General features: G+C 43.4%; 1 protein-coding gene across 2 annotated transcripts in view; it reads right to left on the bottom strand.

Moving 5' to 3' along the window:
- HSD17B4 (hydroxysteroid 17-beta dehydrogenase 4) overlaps positions 1-18,833 on the bottom strand; it is a 427,477-nt gene that overhangs the window by 141,172 nt on the left and 267,472 nt on the right. For both annotated transcript variants that reach the window (XM_040344026.1, XM_040344036.1), the window contains exon 17: positions 11,903-11,968. In XM_040344026.1, the coding sequence (XP_040199960.1) occupies positions 11,903-11,968 (66 nt within the window). The remainder of the gene's footprint in view (positions 1-11,902; positions 11,969-18,833) is intronic.

Raw genomic sequence — 18,833 nt, 5'->3', positions numbered from 1 at the left:
TCTGCTATGTTCGCCGCTCTCCGCTGTTGACTCGGCGCAGCCCGGTTCTTCCTCCAGCTGTCCGTTGCCTTCTCCTTCAGCGCTGAACGTCTATCTTCTTCTTCCGTGCTGTGAGGTATTCTTCTTCTTCCGGGCTGTGACGTCATCTTCTTCTCTTCTCCAGATGTTGACACGCCGGCTCTTCTCGCTGAAATGACGTGTGCGCGGCTTGCATCGGACCTATATAGGCCTCACAGTCCCATCATGCTCTGTACCTACCCATGTGATACCTACCCACGTGGGTAGGTATCACATGGGTAGGTACAGAGCATGATGGGACTGTGAGGCCTATATAGGTCCGATGAAAGCAGCGCACCTGCCATTTCAGCGAGAAGAGACGGCGTGTCAACATCGGGAGAAGAGAAGAAGAGAAGACGTCACAGCACAGCGGCCTGAAGGGAGAAGTAGAAGTCGTCACAGAACAGCGGAAGAAGAGGAGGAGAAGACGTCACAGAACAGCGGAAGAAGGAGAAGGCACCGGACAGCGGGAAGAAGAACATAGAAGAAGACCCCCGGAGCGGAGAAGACGTCACAGAAGAGCGGTGAAGACCCCGGAGAGCAGGAGAAGACCCCCGGAAATCGGAAGAAGAAGCTCCCCCTGGTAAAAGAGCTAAAGAAGACAGAGGGAGCCTCCGGAACAGACTAATAAAATATTTTAATACCCTGTGTTTATTTGTGTTTTTACCACTTTTCCTCCAGGTGAATGGGTAGGGGTACGATGTACCCCATATCCATTCACTTAGGGTGGGGGGCCGGTATCTGGGGGCCCCCTTATTAAAGGGGGCTCCCAGATTCCTATAAGCCTCCCGCCCGCATACCCCGACAACCAACGGCCAGGGTTGTCGGGAAGGGGCCCTGTCCTCATCAACATGTTGAGGGCATGCAGCCTGGTATGGCTCAGGAGGGGGGGGCGCTCGCTCGTCCCCACTCCTTTCCTGACCGGCCGGGTAGCGTGCTTTGGATACGGGTCTGGTATGGATTGTAGGGGGACCCCCTACGCCTTTTTTTCGGTGTAGGGGGGCTCTCCTTACAACCCATAACAGACCTAAGGGCCCCGTATGCTCCTGAGGGGGGAAACCATGCCGAATTTTTATTTAAAATCCGGCAGGGACTTCCCCCTCAGGATTCATAACAAACGCCGCACACGTGTAGAATTGGTGGGAATCCAAGTCGGATCTCCCGTCGCTTCTATGACGGCTTTGTCTCTATCGCGGCAAACCAGCTCGGCGCTGGCTCCCGCGATGGGGCTCGTAGGTGCTCAATCTCGCCGAGAAAGGGAGCGAGATTGACACAATATCGTGTGCACCTACTGTATTTCAACACACATTACACAGATTGTCCACTGTTGTCACTACCAGAAAACCTACTGCGAAAAATGTGGCCATTGATAGGGTGCACACATGTAGACAGAATATGTTTGCAATGGGGCTGCAAAAGAGCAGAAACAGAGGATAAAAAATTGCTTAGAATACGCAGAGCTTTAGCAAGCTAAATGTTATACAGGTACATCTATTTTAAGGATGTATCGTAATAAATGCAGGTTCTGATGTAGTTGAAACTTAACCTGGATAGATATATTGGCTTCATGAGATGCTACAACACACCAAGGCATCATTGGATACATAAAGACAGGTTCATCTATAAGTTATAATCAGCCAGGGTGCCTTCTGGGTTCTTCAGGGGCGCCTTGGCAAAATTCCCTATAACATTGCCCAAAATTTGTGTGCAAGACTTCTTCATTAAAACGGCCTTGCCTACACACGATCGTGGAAAAAAAATGCTCTAGCAAAGTGCGGTGACGTACAACACGTACGACAGCACTATAAAGGGGAAGTTCTATGCGGATGACGCCACCCTTGGGGCTGCTTTAGCCAATTTTGTGTTAGTAAAAGACGATCCGCGCTTTTCTGTCTGTTACAGAGTGATGAATGTGCTATCTCCATTACGAACACTAGTTTTACCAGCTCCCGTCTCAACTTGCTTCTCAGCATGCGCATATTTTTCACGTCATTAAAGCCCACACACGACCATTTTTTACAACCTGAAAAACGAGAACGTTTAAAACGTTGTGAAAAAAATAGAGCATGTTCGAAAAAAAAAATTGGCTGTTTTTCAGAACCCGAAAAATGCTCTGAAGCCCACACACGATCGTTTTAAATTACATTTTTTAAAACCGTTGTTTTTTACAACCCGAAAAATGATCGTGTGTACGCAACATCAGAGTAAAACAAAAGAAAGTTTAAAAAGAGATCACTTTTTCTTATTCTACAAAGATATTCTAAAATGGCCTGGACAAGGCACCTCTAGAAAAAATTATAAATAACTAAATTACAGTAATATTTCAAAATGGTTTTCTGCAATTAGTATCATACACATCTACAATCTTGTAATCAGTCAGCCTATTAAAAAGGAGAAAAGTCACTCTACTGTTTGGTATCATGGTGTGCACACAGAACATGAACCAGAGAAAGCAAAAGAGTTGTCTGAGGGGATCAGAGAGAAAATATAGATCTGCATGCCAAAAGGTAAAAGGCTATAAGATCATCTCCAAGCACAATGATGTTCCTGTGACTACAACTGCAAGCATTAAAAGGTTTAATTGAATAAAGATTAATATGAAGAACCGGCACTCTGAAATCCATCCATATATTCTTTTACATAGTAACTGCTGGCATAGTTACCAACATGAACAACACTGATATATGTATAAAACAAAATGACTGTGACCATTCATTTTTAATGTTGATAAATGTAAAGTTATGCACTTGGGGGCTAAGAATATGCATGCATCATACGGAGTAGAACTGGGGGGATCCGTAGTGAAGGATCTGGGGGTTTTAGTTGATCATAAGCTCAATAATGGCATGCAATGCCAAGCTGCGGTTTCCAAAGCGAGCAAAGTCTTTTCTTGTATTGAGAGGTATGGACTCCAGAGACAGAGATATAATTTTGCCCCTGTACAAATCATTAGTGAGACCTCATCTGGAATATGCAGTCCACTTTTGGGCACCAGTTCTCAAAAAGGATATTGGGGAACTGGAGAAAGTGCAGAGAAGGGCAACCAAACTGATAAGAGGCATGGAGGAGCTCAGCTATGAGGAAAGATTAGAGGAACTGAATTTATTCACTCTTGAGAAAAGGAGAATTAGGGGGGATATGATCCACATGTACAAACATAGACAGGGTCCATATAGTGAACTTGGTGTTGTTATTCACTTTACGGTCAACACTGAGGACAAGGGGGCACTCTTTACGTCTAGAGGAAAAGAGATTTCATCTCCAAATATGGAAAGGTTTCTTCACAGTAAGAGCTGTGAAAATGTGGAACAGACTCCCTCCAGAGGTGGTTCTGGCCAGCTCAGTAGATTGCTTTAAGAAAGGTCTGGATACATTCCTAAATGTACATATTATAACTGAGTACTAAGATTTGTAGGTAAAGTTGATCCAGGGAATATCCGATTGCCTCTCGGGGGATCAGGAAGGAATTTTTTCCCCTGCTGTAGCAAATTGGATCATGCTCTGCTGGTTTTTTTTGCCTTCCTCTGGGTATGGAGTTGGGTGTATGGGATTTTACTGTGTTTTTTATTTTGTTTGTATATATTTTTTTTGTGGTTGGACTGGATGGACTTGTGTCTTTTTTCAACCTGACTAACTACAGTATGTAACCACTCACATTCGTTAATTAGTAATAATTGGTAGCAAATGAGAATCACCACTGCAAAGATTCTCTCTAGGAATGGAAACGTGTCACACACATACAAATGTATAAAATTACAATTTAATAGACACAAATTCTATAAATTTAAAAAACATTAGATAAAATCATTCAACATGCATAGATCAAGACCAGGCTCCCAAAACAACAGATCTTATAACAAGAAATGAGAGGGAGAGAGATAGGTGGAAGAATCACAGACTGAATTAATGTGTATGAGAGCTAGTGTTACCAATGGAAAAATAAATCTATATCATATCTGTAATTCAATCCAGCCGGTGTTCTCGTTTTTAAATGAAATGGCCACTAAACTTCTCGTTCCAAAAGCTTACAGTGGGTGGGAACAACTCCCACAGTTGCATAAAGACCAATAACACAGCGATGACTACAGAGCCGTAAAACAAAAATATAAAACTTTACATTTGAGCGCAATAATTTATGCCCGTTTATGCACCTATAAACATGTATATGCATGCATGCTGCAACACTGCCAATATGCCAACATGCACATACGCATGTTCATGCACCTTTACAGAATATTTTACTCAGGATCTTTCTGTCAACAGGATCCGGAGTATAAACATCAGTAAATTATTAAGTCACTATGCAACCGGTCTAAATGTAAACTTGTAGCCCTAAAGACCATCATCAGGATATTTCTTCACCTTAGCCCACTTCAAGACAAAAAAGAGATTTTTAATACAGCTTACCTGTAAAATCTTTTTCTTGGAGTACATCACGGGACACAGAGCGGCATTCATTACTATATGGGTTATATGGAGTACCTTCAGGTGTAGACACTGGCAATCTCAAACAGGAAATGCCCCTCCCTATATAACCCCCTCCCATAGGAGGAGTACCTCAGTTTTGTAGCAAGCAGTATGCCTCCCAAAATGGTCCTCAAAAAAGAGGGGTGGGAGCTCTGTGTCCCGTGATGTACTCCAAGAAAAAGATTTTACAGGTAAGCTGTATTAAAAATCTCTTTTTCTTTATCGTACATCACGGGACACAGAGCGGCATTCATTACTATATGGGATGTCCCAAAGCAATGCTTACAATGAGGGGAGGGAGAACATCTCCAAGACAAAAGGATTTAATTTAGAGATATACTCAAATCATAATAAATCCAACTTAGTTGAGAAAAATAAAATTTTTAAATTTAACTCGAACAAGAGGAGCCCCCGGAATCCGAGGGTCTCAAACTGCAGCCTGCAGCACTGCCTGCCCGAAGGCAGTATCAGTATTCCTTCTTACGTCCAACTTGTAGAATTTTGTAAACGTGTGGACAGAAGACCAGGTTGCCGCCTTGCAAACTTGAGCCATAGAGATCTGGTGGTGTGCTGCCCAGGAGGCGCCCATGGCTCTAGTAGAATGAGCCTTTAATGATACTGGAGGAGGCAACCCTTTCAAGCCGTAGGCCTGAGTGATTAATTGCTTAATCCACCTAGAAATGGTGGACTTTGCAGCTGCCTGCCCCTTCTTGGGCCCATCCGGTAGAATGAACAGCACATCTGTCTTCCGGATCTTCTTTGTAGCTTTAAGATAGGCCTTCATGGCCCTGACAATATCCAAGGTATGCAGCAACCCTTCCTTTCTGGAAGTAGGTTTAGGGAAGAAGGATGGTAATACCAAATCCTGGTTCAAATGAAAACTGGATATGACCTTCGGAAGGAAGGAAGGATGAGGGCGGAGAACGACCCTGTCCTTATGAAAAACAAGATATGGTTCCTTACAGGATAAGGCTGCCAGCTCCGAAACTCTTCTTGCGGAAACTATGGCAACCAAAAATACTAACTTCCTTGTCAGTAGAACCAAAGGAATATCAGCCAACGGCTCAAACGGTTGTTTCTGTAAACTTGACAGAACAAGATTTAAATCCCACGGACAAAGCGGGGATTTAACTGGAGGTCTAATACGTAAGACCCCTTGAAGGAAGGTCTTAACCAGCGAGTGGGTGGCCAGCGGCCGCTGAAACCACACTGACAGAGCAGAAATCTGTCCTTTGATTGTGCATAATGCCAATCCTTTATCCACTCCTAGCTGGAGAAAACTTAATACTCTATCGATGGTAAATTTGCGAGAAAGCCATCGCTTGGACTCACACCAGCCTACATAGGCCTTCCAGACCCTGTAATAAATCACCCTAGAGACCGGTTTCCTGGCTCTGATTAGGGTAGAGATTACTTTCTGAGACAGACCTCTACCCCTGAGAATCAGGGATTCAGCTTCCAGGCCGTCAAATTTAGATGCCGTAAGGCAGGGTGGAGGATCGGACCTTGCGATAGCAGGTCTGGCCGTAGAGGAAGAGTCCAAGGGTCTCCCACTACCATCCTTAAGATTAGTGAGTACCATGCCCTTCTGGGCCATGCTGGAGCTACCAGGATGACTGGTATGTGCTCCACCCGGATCCTGCGCAGCAGGCGGGGTAGTAACTGGAGCGGGGGAAACGCATAAAGAAGTTTGAACTGATGCCAAGGGCAAACCAACGCATCGGTTCCGCAGGCCATCGGATCCCTTGAGCGGGACATGAACCTGTCTAGTTTCTTGTTGAGTCTCGATGCCATGATATCCACGTCCGGCACTCCCCATCTTTGGCAGAGTGCTTGAAAGACTAGTGGATGCAGAGACCATTCCCCCGGCCATAGAGTCTGGCGGCTTAAGAAGTCCGCCTGAAAGTTGTCCACTCCTGGAATGAATATTGCCGATATGCAGGGCACATGAGCCTCTGCCCATAGAAGAATCAAGCTCACCTCTCTCTGAGCGGCTTGACTCCTGGTTCCCCCTTGGTGATTTATGTGTGCCACGGCCGTGGCATTGTCTGATTGAATTCTCACCGGGAACCCCTGCAATTTTGACGTCCAAGCCCTGAGGGCTAGTCGAGCAGCTCTGAGCTCCAAGATGTTGATGGGCAACTGCTTCTCTGGCTTTGCCCAAGTACCTTGGCGAGTGCAACCATCCAAAATTGCTCCCCAGCCCGTCAGGCTGGCGTCTGTGGTCACTATCTTCCAAGCCACTGGGCTGAAAGACCTCCCCTTCAGTAGATTCTGAGGGTCTAACCACCAACACAGACTTTGTCGGACTCTTGATGAGAGCGGCAACGGGATATCCAAGGCCTGTGGCCTTCTGCTCCATGCTGACAGGATGGCTGCCTGTAGGATGCGAGTGTGGCTCTGGGCGTATGGTACCGCCTCGAATGTGGCCACCATCTTGCCTAGTAACCTCATACATAGGCGAATAGTCGGTTCTTTCTTGCTTAGAACCAGTAGGATTAATTCCTTGATGGCTTTTACCTTCCTCAGAGGTAGGAACACTCCTTGTTGTTCTGTGTCTAATCTCATGCCGAGATATTCCAACTGCTTTGTGGGCTGGAAAGCTGACTTTTCTCGATTTAGGACCCAGCCGAACCTCTCGAGGTATTGGACCGTGAGGGCCACTGCTCGCTCCAAGCCGGGAGACGAGTGATCTATGACTAGGAGGTCTTCCAGGTATGCTAGGATCGTGACCCCTTGGATCCTTAGTTTGGCTAGGATTGGAGCTAGGACCTTCGTGAACACCCGGGGGGCCGTAGCCAACCCGAAGGGAAGCGCCACGAATTGGAAGTGACGCAAAGCCACCATGAAGCGTAGATATCTTTGATGTGGCTGATAAATTGGAACATGAAGGTAGGCATCCTTTATGTCTATGGACGCCATGAAGTCGTCCTTCTGGAGTGTGGCAGCTGCTGACCGCACGGATTCCATCCGAAATGAGCGGATCTTTAGATATGCATTTACCATCTTTAGGTCCAAAATTGGCCTGACATCTCCCTTGGATTTTGGGATGATGAATAGGTTGGAGTAGAAACCCAGCCCCTGTTCCAGGACTGGTACCTCTACTATTACTTCCTGGGAAAGTAGATGATCTAATGCCGATCTTAATGCGGCTCCCTTTTCCGGATCGTTTGGAATCCTCGACTTCTGGAAATGAGGAGGAGGAAACCTTAGGAAATCTAATTTGTAGCCTGTGGCCACGGAAGACCGTACCCACTCGTCGGGAATGCTGGCTTCCCAAATCTCTGAAAAGAGTCGCAGCCTTCCCCCCACCTTCGTGGGTGGGGGCGCCCCTTCATAAGGTTGGCTTGGGGGCTGGTTTTGCTGGTTTGCGAAACCACTGCCTTTTGCCTCTAACAGCCTGTCCTTGTGATCTGCTGTTGAAGCCGAAGTTTGCTTTTGCAGGAGGCCGTCGATACTGCTTGGCATTAGAGGGCCCCTGCCCAGGGGAATACTGTCGTTTAAACGCAGGTCCCTGAACCTTCTTCTTAGTTGGCAAGAGAGTACTCTTGCCGTTTGAAATGGTCTGAATGTATTTATCTAGGTCTTCTCCGAAGAGTCGTCCTCCATGGAAGGGGAACCCTACCAGGAGCTTCTTGCATGGGGGCTCAGCCTCCCAGCTTTTTAACCATAAGAGTCTTCTCATATGGATAAGGGATAACGATAAACGTGACGCTTGCTGGATAGAATCCTTGATTGCGTCTACCGTAAAACATATGGCCTTAGGGACATCCGAAAATTTTTCTGCCTGCTGGGCCGGAATAAGTTTAAGCATCTGCTTAAATTGATCCGATAATGCTTGAGCGACCCCAATCGCAGCCACAGCTGGCTGTACTACTGCCCCTGCAGTAGTGAAGGAGTTCTTAAGTAGTGCTTCCAAGCGCTTATCAACTGGATCCCTGAACACCTGTATGTTTTCTACAGGGCATGTTAACGATCTGTTAACACATGAGATGGCTGCGTCCACTGCAGGAGTAGCCCATCTTTTGGAAAAATTTTCTTCCATAGGATATAGGACAGAGAACCTTTTAGGTGGTAAGAAGATCTTATCTGGCTTGTTCCAATCTTGGAACAAAATTCCCTCTAATAGAGGATGGATCGGAAACACAGCATTGCTTTGAGGCGCCCTCAGTGAGCCCAAAGCTGAAACCGTCGATACCTGGAGATCTGGTACTGGCAAGTTGAATGTCCTATGGACCAAGTCCGACAATCCTTGAATCCACCAGCTCTCCCTCAGGGAGACTGCCCCAGACTCCTCTGTATCCGGGTCTTCGATCCCTGAACCTACTTGGTCCGTGTCCAAGAGGTCGTCCAATTCCCCTGAGGAAAGGACCTCCTCTTCTGAGGGTCCGCGCTCGGGCGACGGAGATCTATTCCGCTTACTGCCCCGCATAGCTGCGGATATCATTTTTCCCATGCTTTTCTGCATCTCTTTTAAAGAGGTGAGTAATACCTCCTCCGTGACCATCTTAGGGTTGGACTGACCCGCGTCAGCTCCAGCCCCAGATCCCGATGGCCCCAAGGCTCCCTGTAGGGAAAACAGCGGCATACCATGGTACAATACCGAGGTACACCTGCTACCTATTGGTATTTGGAACTATAAAAGTTAATTGTCCAAACACCTGTTTGGGGGATAAAAAAAATGCTTCCTCTCCCCTAGATGACTTTTTTTTTTTTTTTTTTTTTTTTTTTTCGTTTTTGTTTCAAATCCAGGAAAGAAAAAACATTCTGTCCCCCTGAGTAGTATTGCAAAGAAAAACTATGAGATGGAAAAGAAACAGCCTATTTCTAGGCTTGACAAAACAGTCCTCTGAAGACTGCAATATCCTTTCTGGCCACTGTGTGTCCTCGGCGCCCCGTGCTGCCGCTCTGGTCTTTCTCCTCAGTTCCAAAGTATTGAATGGAACAAACAAACAAGGAAGGGCCGCCCCTTCCTTTAAGCCACTGACCCGCCCTTCCCCCCCAGCAATCTCAAACAGGAAATGCCCCTCCCGACAGGGGGAGGGGGGGGGGGATTTTGGGAGGAAGGGACCTCTCTGTTCCAGCAAACTGCAGCCTGGAACCATGAGGAGGTCAGCGTTTTGCCTGCTTGCAGGCTCTGAGGAGGAAGACTGAATGGAGCATCGCCTGGAGGCCTGCAGGTAAGCAAAGCTCTCTGACACACACATATATTTTTATATAACACAGGCCCCACTCAATGCTTTTCCAACACTACAAGGGAGGTCACATCTTATGGGGAATAATACATAGAGAGCCATCCTATCTTTATGATATGTGACTAGTTTGCCAGATGCAGTGCATAACTTTAGGCATGTCCCCTGTGACCCCCCAGAAAAAACCTGCTAAGAACCAAGTTCAGCAAGTTTTCCCCTCACTTACCTGCTCCATGCCGCAGGACTTTGCCAAGCAAGAGGCCCAATCTTCCCCCATCTCCGTGGGGATGTCTAGACCTTCAGGCCCTGGGTTCCTATGAAGGATCCACTGTCCTGGGCCCATATAGCACCCTGGCAACAGAAAACTTTAGGTACCCAAAGGTTTCTAAGTTCTGGGCCCAGGGTCCAGCTCTCTAAAAAGAAAAGCATTATGGGCTATACCCCAAGGGTTTGGGGTCCGGTTACTGACCACTTTAGCGCTGAGGCTTTTTTGGACAGAACCGGTAGCTCACCTAATCCCAAGGATGTGGAGGCAAGCTAAACCATGACTAACACCTAAGACACTGGCGTAAAAACTGAGGTACTCCTCCTATGGGAGGGGGTTATATAGGGAGGGGCATTTCCTGTTTGAGATTGCCAGTGTCTACACCTGAAGGTACTCCATATAACCCATATAGTAATGAATGCCGCTCTGTGTCCCGTGATGTACGATAAAGAAACACTAAAGTTGTCAATGCATATGCACCTATTCAACATTGCAAGTAAGAGGGCTCAAAGCTGGAATATACAGCATGTGAACCTCTGTGTCTTATGCCTAGCTAGCATCATTGCCAATCCATCAGGAGTAGAGGCAGGCACCAAGTCCCTCTTGAATAGACAATCACTTAAAAAAAACAAAAAAAAAAAAAAAAGCAGTGGCTAAGCTATATTTATACACGAACCGCAGCACAAAGGGGAACCAACAGGGTCACCCCAATCAGGAGTTATACAAGAATGACCAACCACGATGTACGAATATTTTTTTGAAAAATGAACCACATTTGGCATACCCCCCCCCCCCCAAACACCCACAGTTTTAAAACAGAGTACCTTGTGTCAGATCCCCCTAGTTATTGAGCCAAACCCTGCCCAGAGAAAACAGTACACAGTATCGGATACACTAGCTTTAGGCTCTCCCAATCTTGAGTTATACACTGTTATTCTGGGAGACCCATGTGACTGCACTGTCCACTACAGTGCTTTCACCGATATACACAAGCCCCAATGTGGGCATGTCGGTCCCTGAGCCCCAGCTCTCTGTTTTTTAGCCTTGATAGCCATTAAGCAGGCCTGCCAAGAATAGTGGTCCATGAGTGTGAGGCCCTGACTGCGGTGCCTTTTTGTGACAACATTGTCATTGTTTTTAAACTGTGGGTGTTTGGGGGGTGGGATCGTCCATTTTGGACATAATCAATGCCGAATTGGTTCATTCTTCCATAAAAGTTTTTCTATATTTGTAAACCGTGGTTGGTCCTCAAACAACTCCACTTTGGTGGGGTGACCCTGTTGGTTCCCCTTTGTCGTGCGGTTTGTTGATTTTTACCAGTTGTGGAGGAACCCCGTCCGACAGACGAATCAGTAACTGAATTGTCAATTTTTCATTCCCAGGCTATGTGTTTAGGCCACATTTTGTTTTAATTTCTTCTTTAATTTAATTTATTTATACACGGGCGTGTGGTGGAATGGTAATTTTAACTACTACAGGCATAATTTAAGATACCCCTATACTTAATTTTCAAATGAGACAAGAGTCATTTGAGATTGGCTAGTCAAATGTAAAAACATGCCTCAAGTGTCCACCAAGTTTCATGATAACAAAGTAGATAGAATACATCCATATTCCTTTTAAGATTAAATGGCTCTTACGACACATAATGCATTAGATAACAAACCTTTTACTTGCATATTACTGAATAGTCAAGTTTAATCAAAACACTTCTGCTATCTGACCTCTAAGTGACACATTGAAAAAACTGAATGGCACTTAAATGAACATTTGTCATTATCATCGACAAATCTTTTTATCCTCATTATTTAAAGTGCCTTCAAACAGGCTAAAATTATCATGAATAACCTGAATAGTCATTTGTTCAGCAATAGTTACCTGCTTTTATAGCATATGAAAAGTAAACGTGCAAAAGCAGTACCTGGTCAACCGTTGTATTGTCACTCGCAACAACATCCGGAGCACGATTGGGTGGGTTCCCAGTTGCCTAAAATAATCAAAGAAAACAGGGTTTACATAAATTAAAATCAACATAGAACCAGGATTGTAAAAATATTAATGCTGTGTATATATTATATGCACAAAAATCTACACACCCCTGTTAAATGTCAGGTTTCTGTGATGTAAAAAAAAAAAAAAAAAAAAAACAGACAAAGAAATAATTTCAGAACTTTTCCACCTTTAAGGTGTCCTATAAACTGTGCATGGAACTGGGTAAAGGACGAACCAAACATGATTTGGAAAAAGGGTTGTGGGTGTAAGGGGGAAGTAAAGCCATTCCTAATAGGGAGTTAATTAAGTGTCAGCTGCTTGATGCATTCGGGGGAGGATATCATGTCAATTTTAAAGTTGTTGGGAGGATTTAATTGATTTGTAGGACATTAATGGCAGTGGTTTCTAGCAGTCTCACTAAACATTTTCCCCGACTTAGTTGGGGTAGGCCGTACACTTTGGTGCGGTGAGTCAGCCATGCCTTCTGACCTTTAACCTCTAGGAGAGGTTTCTGTTATAAATTCCTGAGTCCTAGCCTTATTCTTCAAGAGAACAACCTAACCCTAAACCCTATCCCCAAGTTCCAACCCTAACTGACTTTTGACCTATGAACTTTGTCTCTAACTGTATCCTGGAGCATGTTTTCTCTGTCTCTGTATTCCTAGTACCGGACTATATCCTGCTATACGACTGTTTTCTGTAGCAGTCTTCTGTAGCACAGCATATATTGGGGAGGAATTAACAGAGCTTGTACAACTCTTCTGAATTTAAAACATGGAACTGCTGCTGCCGCTAAATACCAAAAGGGCCTACAAACCACTTTCCTAATTGGGAGCAATCAGTTCTTTGTTCTGTGGCAGGCACAACACACAGGACAGAGAACTGGGATAGAGCTACATGGTCCGATCCCTCTGCTGTCCCAGCCCCCTATGCAGAGGGAGGAGCAGGGCGCTAATCCTGTGCTTTTTTTGCTCATGCTGTGTAATAACTGCACAAGCAGAGAGGGATGTGGGCTGTCTGCAGAGAGCCCACATCCCCTATAACAAGGTCAGGCCTGGCAGGAATTTGCTGTAACTGCCGTATTCCTTCTGTTAATCGAGTACAGACCTGTATTAGTTCCCGTTATACTATAAAATAGACGCAAACACAGGTGGCACAGATGGACCTGAAAATAGCTCCATTTGCTCTGTTAATGTAGCACACCACTTATGACAGTTTCCTGCACCATTATAATGTCACAGCAATCTTTGTTAATTCCCCAGAATGCGTATTACCTGAGGTGCTCTAAACCTCAAAAGTTGATCACCAGTGGCCTAAAAGGTACCAGAAGCAAGTAAAATCTATACATCCATTGTTCTGCCACAACTGATCTTCATTTTGGTTGTCTACCCCTGAAGGTTATGTCTTATCTAGGGTAGGTGGGGGTGAAAATAAAGTTAGCAGAGTACACATGCAAGTCCCAGATTGCGTGTGTACATGTAAAGCTTAGAAATGTCTGTCTCAGGAGCAGCAGAAATCTAATCTGGGTAGACCGGGGAACTGATGACTGTCCACTATGATTGTCCAGAGAGGTAGGCAGTCAAAAGCATTTGGTAGGACTTATCTATATATATATAAAACTCAACGTGTGTGTGTGTATGTATGCTCCAGCATCACGTCCAAACGGCTAAAGATATTAACATGAAACTTGGCACACATGTTACTTATATGTCCACTTAAACTACCCATTTGTGAGGGTCGGGGTTTTTGTTTAAAGTCCCATGCAAATCAATGGGAAATGTATGTTCCCACATAACTTCTGTACGCCTGGAGATATTTCAATAATACCTGGTACACATATTACTTATATGCCAAATAAAAATATATGACAGTTAAATTAACCCTTACCTACACCCTTATATTAAAGATGGGTATATTTATATTACTATGATTTTCCTCCCCAAAAGGTTAAGATAGGAAGACCAGGCAACGCCGGGTATTCAGCTAGTAAGGCTATATTTGCTGCTGTGTAGAAAATAGCACTCAAAAAGGAAAAGGAATGCCAGGGCGTTCAAGTATTTTAATATCATCAAATAGATTACACCAAATATTCATATAAAACATATTAGAAGCTTTATAGAACAAAGTTGAAGTGACATTAAAAACATGTGCAATTCTTGGTATATCAGTAGACTTGTATATCATGAAAAAAACTACTGTCAGGTGTGTTGATACAATTACGTGTTTCGTGGTTGCACACCAGAGAATCCCCAGGGCATTTAAGGAAACTCCTTCTGTGCAGACTTCCGCTGTTGGTCGGTTCTGCATGCACACAGGTGGTAATCATATTCAAGGTAAAAGTTGGCTCAATGTTGTGATGGCGGAATTGGAAAGATAAGAAATATAGATGTATGGCAGCATAATTACCCATGTGGGGGTCACTTGTGTCATCTGCTAGGTAATTCGCTGGGTGGATGCAACACCATCGGTGTCCCTAATTTTCTTTTAGATGTCCCCCTCAGGCTTCACCTCTACATATTGGTATTATCTGTACACTATTTACTGAAGCATAGAGTGTATATCATATAACCGCTTACTTCATGAGATGGCAAATCTAGATACGCTACACTTAAGCTACAGTGCTGTGAAAAAGTATTTGCCCTCTTCCTGATTTTTTTTTTTTTTTTTTTTTAATAATTAAGATCAAACTAATTTGAACAATATACAAAGATAACCCGAGTAAATCCAGGATGCAGTTTTTATATTTATGTATTAGGGAAAAAAGCTGCTCAAACCTGCGTGGTCCTATGCGAAAAAGCAATTGATTAACTACAATTTTTAGGAAAGCAGTGTTAAATTTCACTTACCACACCCAGGCCTGATTATTGCCAGACCTGTTGAATCAAGAAATCACATAAATAGAAGCTGTCTGACATCATGCTACAATCTAAAAAAAAAAAATCAAGAACAGATTTGAACCAAACATGTATCGTTCTAAAAAGGGTTTCAAAGCCATTTCTAAGGCTTTGGAACTCCAGTCAAACACGGCGAGAGCCATTATCCACAAATAGAGATACATTGAAGCAGTGGTGAACCTTCTCAGGAGTGGCTGGCCTACAAAAATTACTCCAAGAGCATGATGACGACTCATCCAGGAGGTCATAAAAGAACCCAGAACATCAAAAGAACTGCAGGCCTCACTTGCCTCAGGTAAGATCAGTGTTCACGATTCAACAATAAGAAAGACTAGGCAAAAATGGAATCCATGGGAGAGTTCCAAGGCCAAAGCCACTGCTGACCAAAAAGAACACAAACACTCATCTCACATTTACCAAAAAACATATTGATTATCCCCAAGACTTCTAGGCAAATATTCTGTGGACTGATGAGACAAAAAATCATCTTTTTGGAAGATGTGTGTCCTGTTACATCTGGCATAAAACTAATACAGCATTTCATAACAAGATCATACCAACAGTCTGACATAGTGGTGGTAGTGTGATGGTCTGGGGCTGCTTTGCAGCTTCAGGACCTGGACGACTTACCATAATTGATGGAACCATGAATTCTGAGCTCTACCAGAAAATCCTAAAGGAGAATGTCCGGCCATCAGTTTGTGACCTCAAGCTCAAGTGCACTTGGGTTATGCAGCAGGACAATGATCCGAAACACAACAGCAAGTCCACCTCCAAATGGTTCAAACAAAGCAAAATGTAGGTTTTGGCGTGGCCTAGTCAAAGCCCGGACTTAAATCTAATAGAGATGCTGTATCATGACCTTACACAGGCCATTCATGCTGGAAAACCCTCCAATGTGGCGGAATTAAAATAATTCTGCAAAGAAGAATGGGCCAAAATTGCTCCACAGCAATGTGAAAGACTCAATGGCAGTTATCACAAATGCTTGATTGCAGTTGTTACCGCCAAGGGTGGCACAACCAGTTATTAGGGTTTGGGGGCAATTACTTTTTCACATAAAGCCAGGCAGGTTTGGACAGCTTTTTTGCCTTAATAAATGAAACCATCATTTAAAAACTGCATTTTGTATTTACTCGGGTTATCTTTGTGTAATAATAAAATTAGTCGGATGATCTGAGCCATTTAAGTGTGACAAATATGCAAAAAAATAATTTAATCAGAAAGGGGGCAAATACTTTCACATAACTGTATATCTTTCAGTTATACTTTAGTGAATTTCATTTAGTACTTTCCTGTATTTTTAAATTGGAGATTTAGTTGACATTTTTTATATTTTGGGCACACATGATGTTCATTATCAACCAACTTTTTAAACCAAACATATATCTCCAAAATATTAATTCTGAATGGTGGCACTTTGCAATTGGCTCTACGTTTTACTGATTAGATCTGACAGTCTACAGTTTTAAACCTCTTCAAAAACAAGTGCCTTATGGGTAAATCTATGATCACAATAATACAGCAAGATCTCCCTTGGTCACGTCAGAAGAATTAATAATCATAAACAAGAGACTGCAATACACATATAGACATGAAAGATAGAAAAACAAATAAATGGATTTTTCCAGAGACTCAAAGGATAGCAGTGAAGAAAAAATATGATATAGGATAGTGAAGTTTAGTGCATGAAATAAATGATTATGACCCTGATACTTAGCTAGAAAATGGATTTGTACTAAAAGTGCAGTGAGAAATTGGTTTTGAATGCCTGGAACAAAAAAATAAAGCCACTGGTGGGGATAAATACAGCAAAATGATTGTATGTATTTAAAAATGTAGAGTTCATTTAAAAAGGAATACAATAGCTTTGTGCAGAACTGAACTGAAGTGGTTTAACCTTAGGATGACCCCTATATCAGCAGTATAATTAGTAAAACATTTCATACCTAATTGCTGTTACCGCTATTAGTTGTCCAACCTATACCAGGTCAGCAAAACATGCATGGTTTATCTGTTGGGGAGAGGGGGGGGGGAAGAGAAGCTACTAATTTTTTATTTATTTGTCTCTTATTTTCGGTTTTATCTGACAAACGTATGGGGACAATAAGGAGGACTGAAGCAGATCAATGCATAGGTACCTGCCTCCTCAAGCTTGGAAATATATACCATATATAAAAAAAACATATATGGGTGCAGATATAGAAAGGGGAAGTACAGGCATACCCCACTTTTAAGTAAACAATGGGACCAGAGCATGTATGTAAAACAAAAAATGTACTTAAAGTGAAACAATACCTTTTTTCACTTCTAGGGTGTAGTAGGGGGTCAGGGGCTGTATTTGGGGTGTCAGGATCTGTAGTTGAGGTCTCAGGGGCTGTAGTGGGGGTGTCAGGGGCACACTGGAACAGGGCGGGCTACGAAGCTTCAGCTCCTTCTACTGCTGCTGCAAAATGTCTGTACAGTACTTGTAAGGCACTTTACACTCGGGGGTATGTCCTTACTCGCGAGTGTATGTAAAGTGAGTGTACTTAAAGCGGGGTATGCCTGTATTAGTTGTGGGTTCTAAAATAAGGATCAAGAGTTTGTCATTTGGTCCTAGAAAAGATGACCAAACAGTTTAAAAAGACTAGAACATTCTAGCATTAGCAAAAGCTTTGATGACTAAGCGCAGCCATCTGGTTGTTGCATTAATGGCTGGCCGAGTCTTTGACAGCAAAAGGTGGCCACAGATCGGCAGATTTCCTATTGAGAACGATGAGCATTCAATTCACCACACATTTGGATTATGTCATGAATTTCACCCCAACCCCGCTGCTGGAACAATGCAGCACATATACAGTGATTCACGTGTATATAACGCAGCTTTTTTTCCCAAAGAACTGAGATATCCCAGTATCAACAATATTTCTGTCTAGTAACACGTTAAAATCGCCTGTGTGCCTTAAACCATGTTTAAAGCAGTTGAACGCTTGCCATGTTGAATGGTTGATCGCCATTTTTAGTAGCAACAATAGAAAAAAAAGAGTAGCAGTGATGCGGGCAGGACAAAAGTCCTGCACTTTCATAGTAAAGCATAGTATCTGCTCTGATCAAATGAGAGAGTGGTCTTCTGGCTCTCCTTACTCCAGTCTGCCGGCCAACCTTAGTATCGGCATACAAAATCGGAGATTATAGTCATTTAAATAACACCAAACTAAAAGAGACAATTTGTCAAATTTGCGGTAGCATACCTAAAACCTAGAAGTGTAGGGTGCCCATCACCCTGATGTGCTAGAAAAATGTCTCAGAGTGGAGACCCAGAGTGGATGAACTGTAATTACAGAGTACAGTATGGAAAATGGAAACTGTAGTCGGCTCTAACCTCCCTCGGTCTTCCTGTGTACCGAACGATTGGCGGCTGCCAACGGACATTGAGTCAGCCGTACTTACCGATCAGCTCTCACTGTGCATTATCACGCCCTGTACCCAGGAGTAAAGGATCACACACATATATATATATATATATATATATATATATATATATATATATATATCACATCACACACACACACACACATATACAGTTGTGTTCAAAATTATTCAACCCCTCAATGCTGTAAAGGGTTTTAGGGAATTTAGTGTACATTTGTAATTGTATTCAGAATGAAATCCTACAAGGACTTCCTAAAAAACCATATGCAACTAAAATGACATCAATTGGTTTTGTAATACAGTAGTAAATGTTTATTTTGTGAATTCTTCATTTACACAATTATTTATACCACTCTGAAGAACAGAGGTTCATTGAAGTGTTTTCAATCAGGTATTGAAAACACCTGTGGCTGTCAGGGAGCAGCAATAAAGCCTAATAAGCACCAATTAGGCAGCTTTAAAATGACTGTGATACTCAGCTCCTTCTAGACATTTACTGGTGTGGTTACAAACATGGGGAAGTCAAGAGAATGGTCCGGGAAGACAAGAGAA

Source organism: Rana temporaria, chromosome 1 (assembly GCF_905171775.1).
Source record: "Rana temporaria chromosome 1, aRanTem1.1, whole genome shotgun sequence".
Lineage (NCBI taxonomy): Eukaryota > Metazoa > Chordata > Amphibia > Anura > Ranidae > Rana > Rana temporaria.
This window is presented reverse-complemented; position numbering and strand designations above follow the sequence as displayed.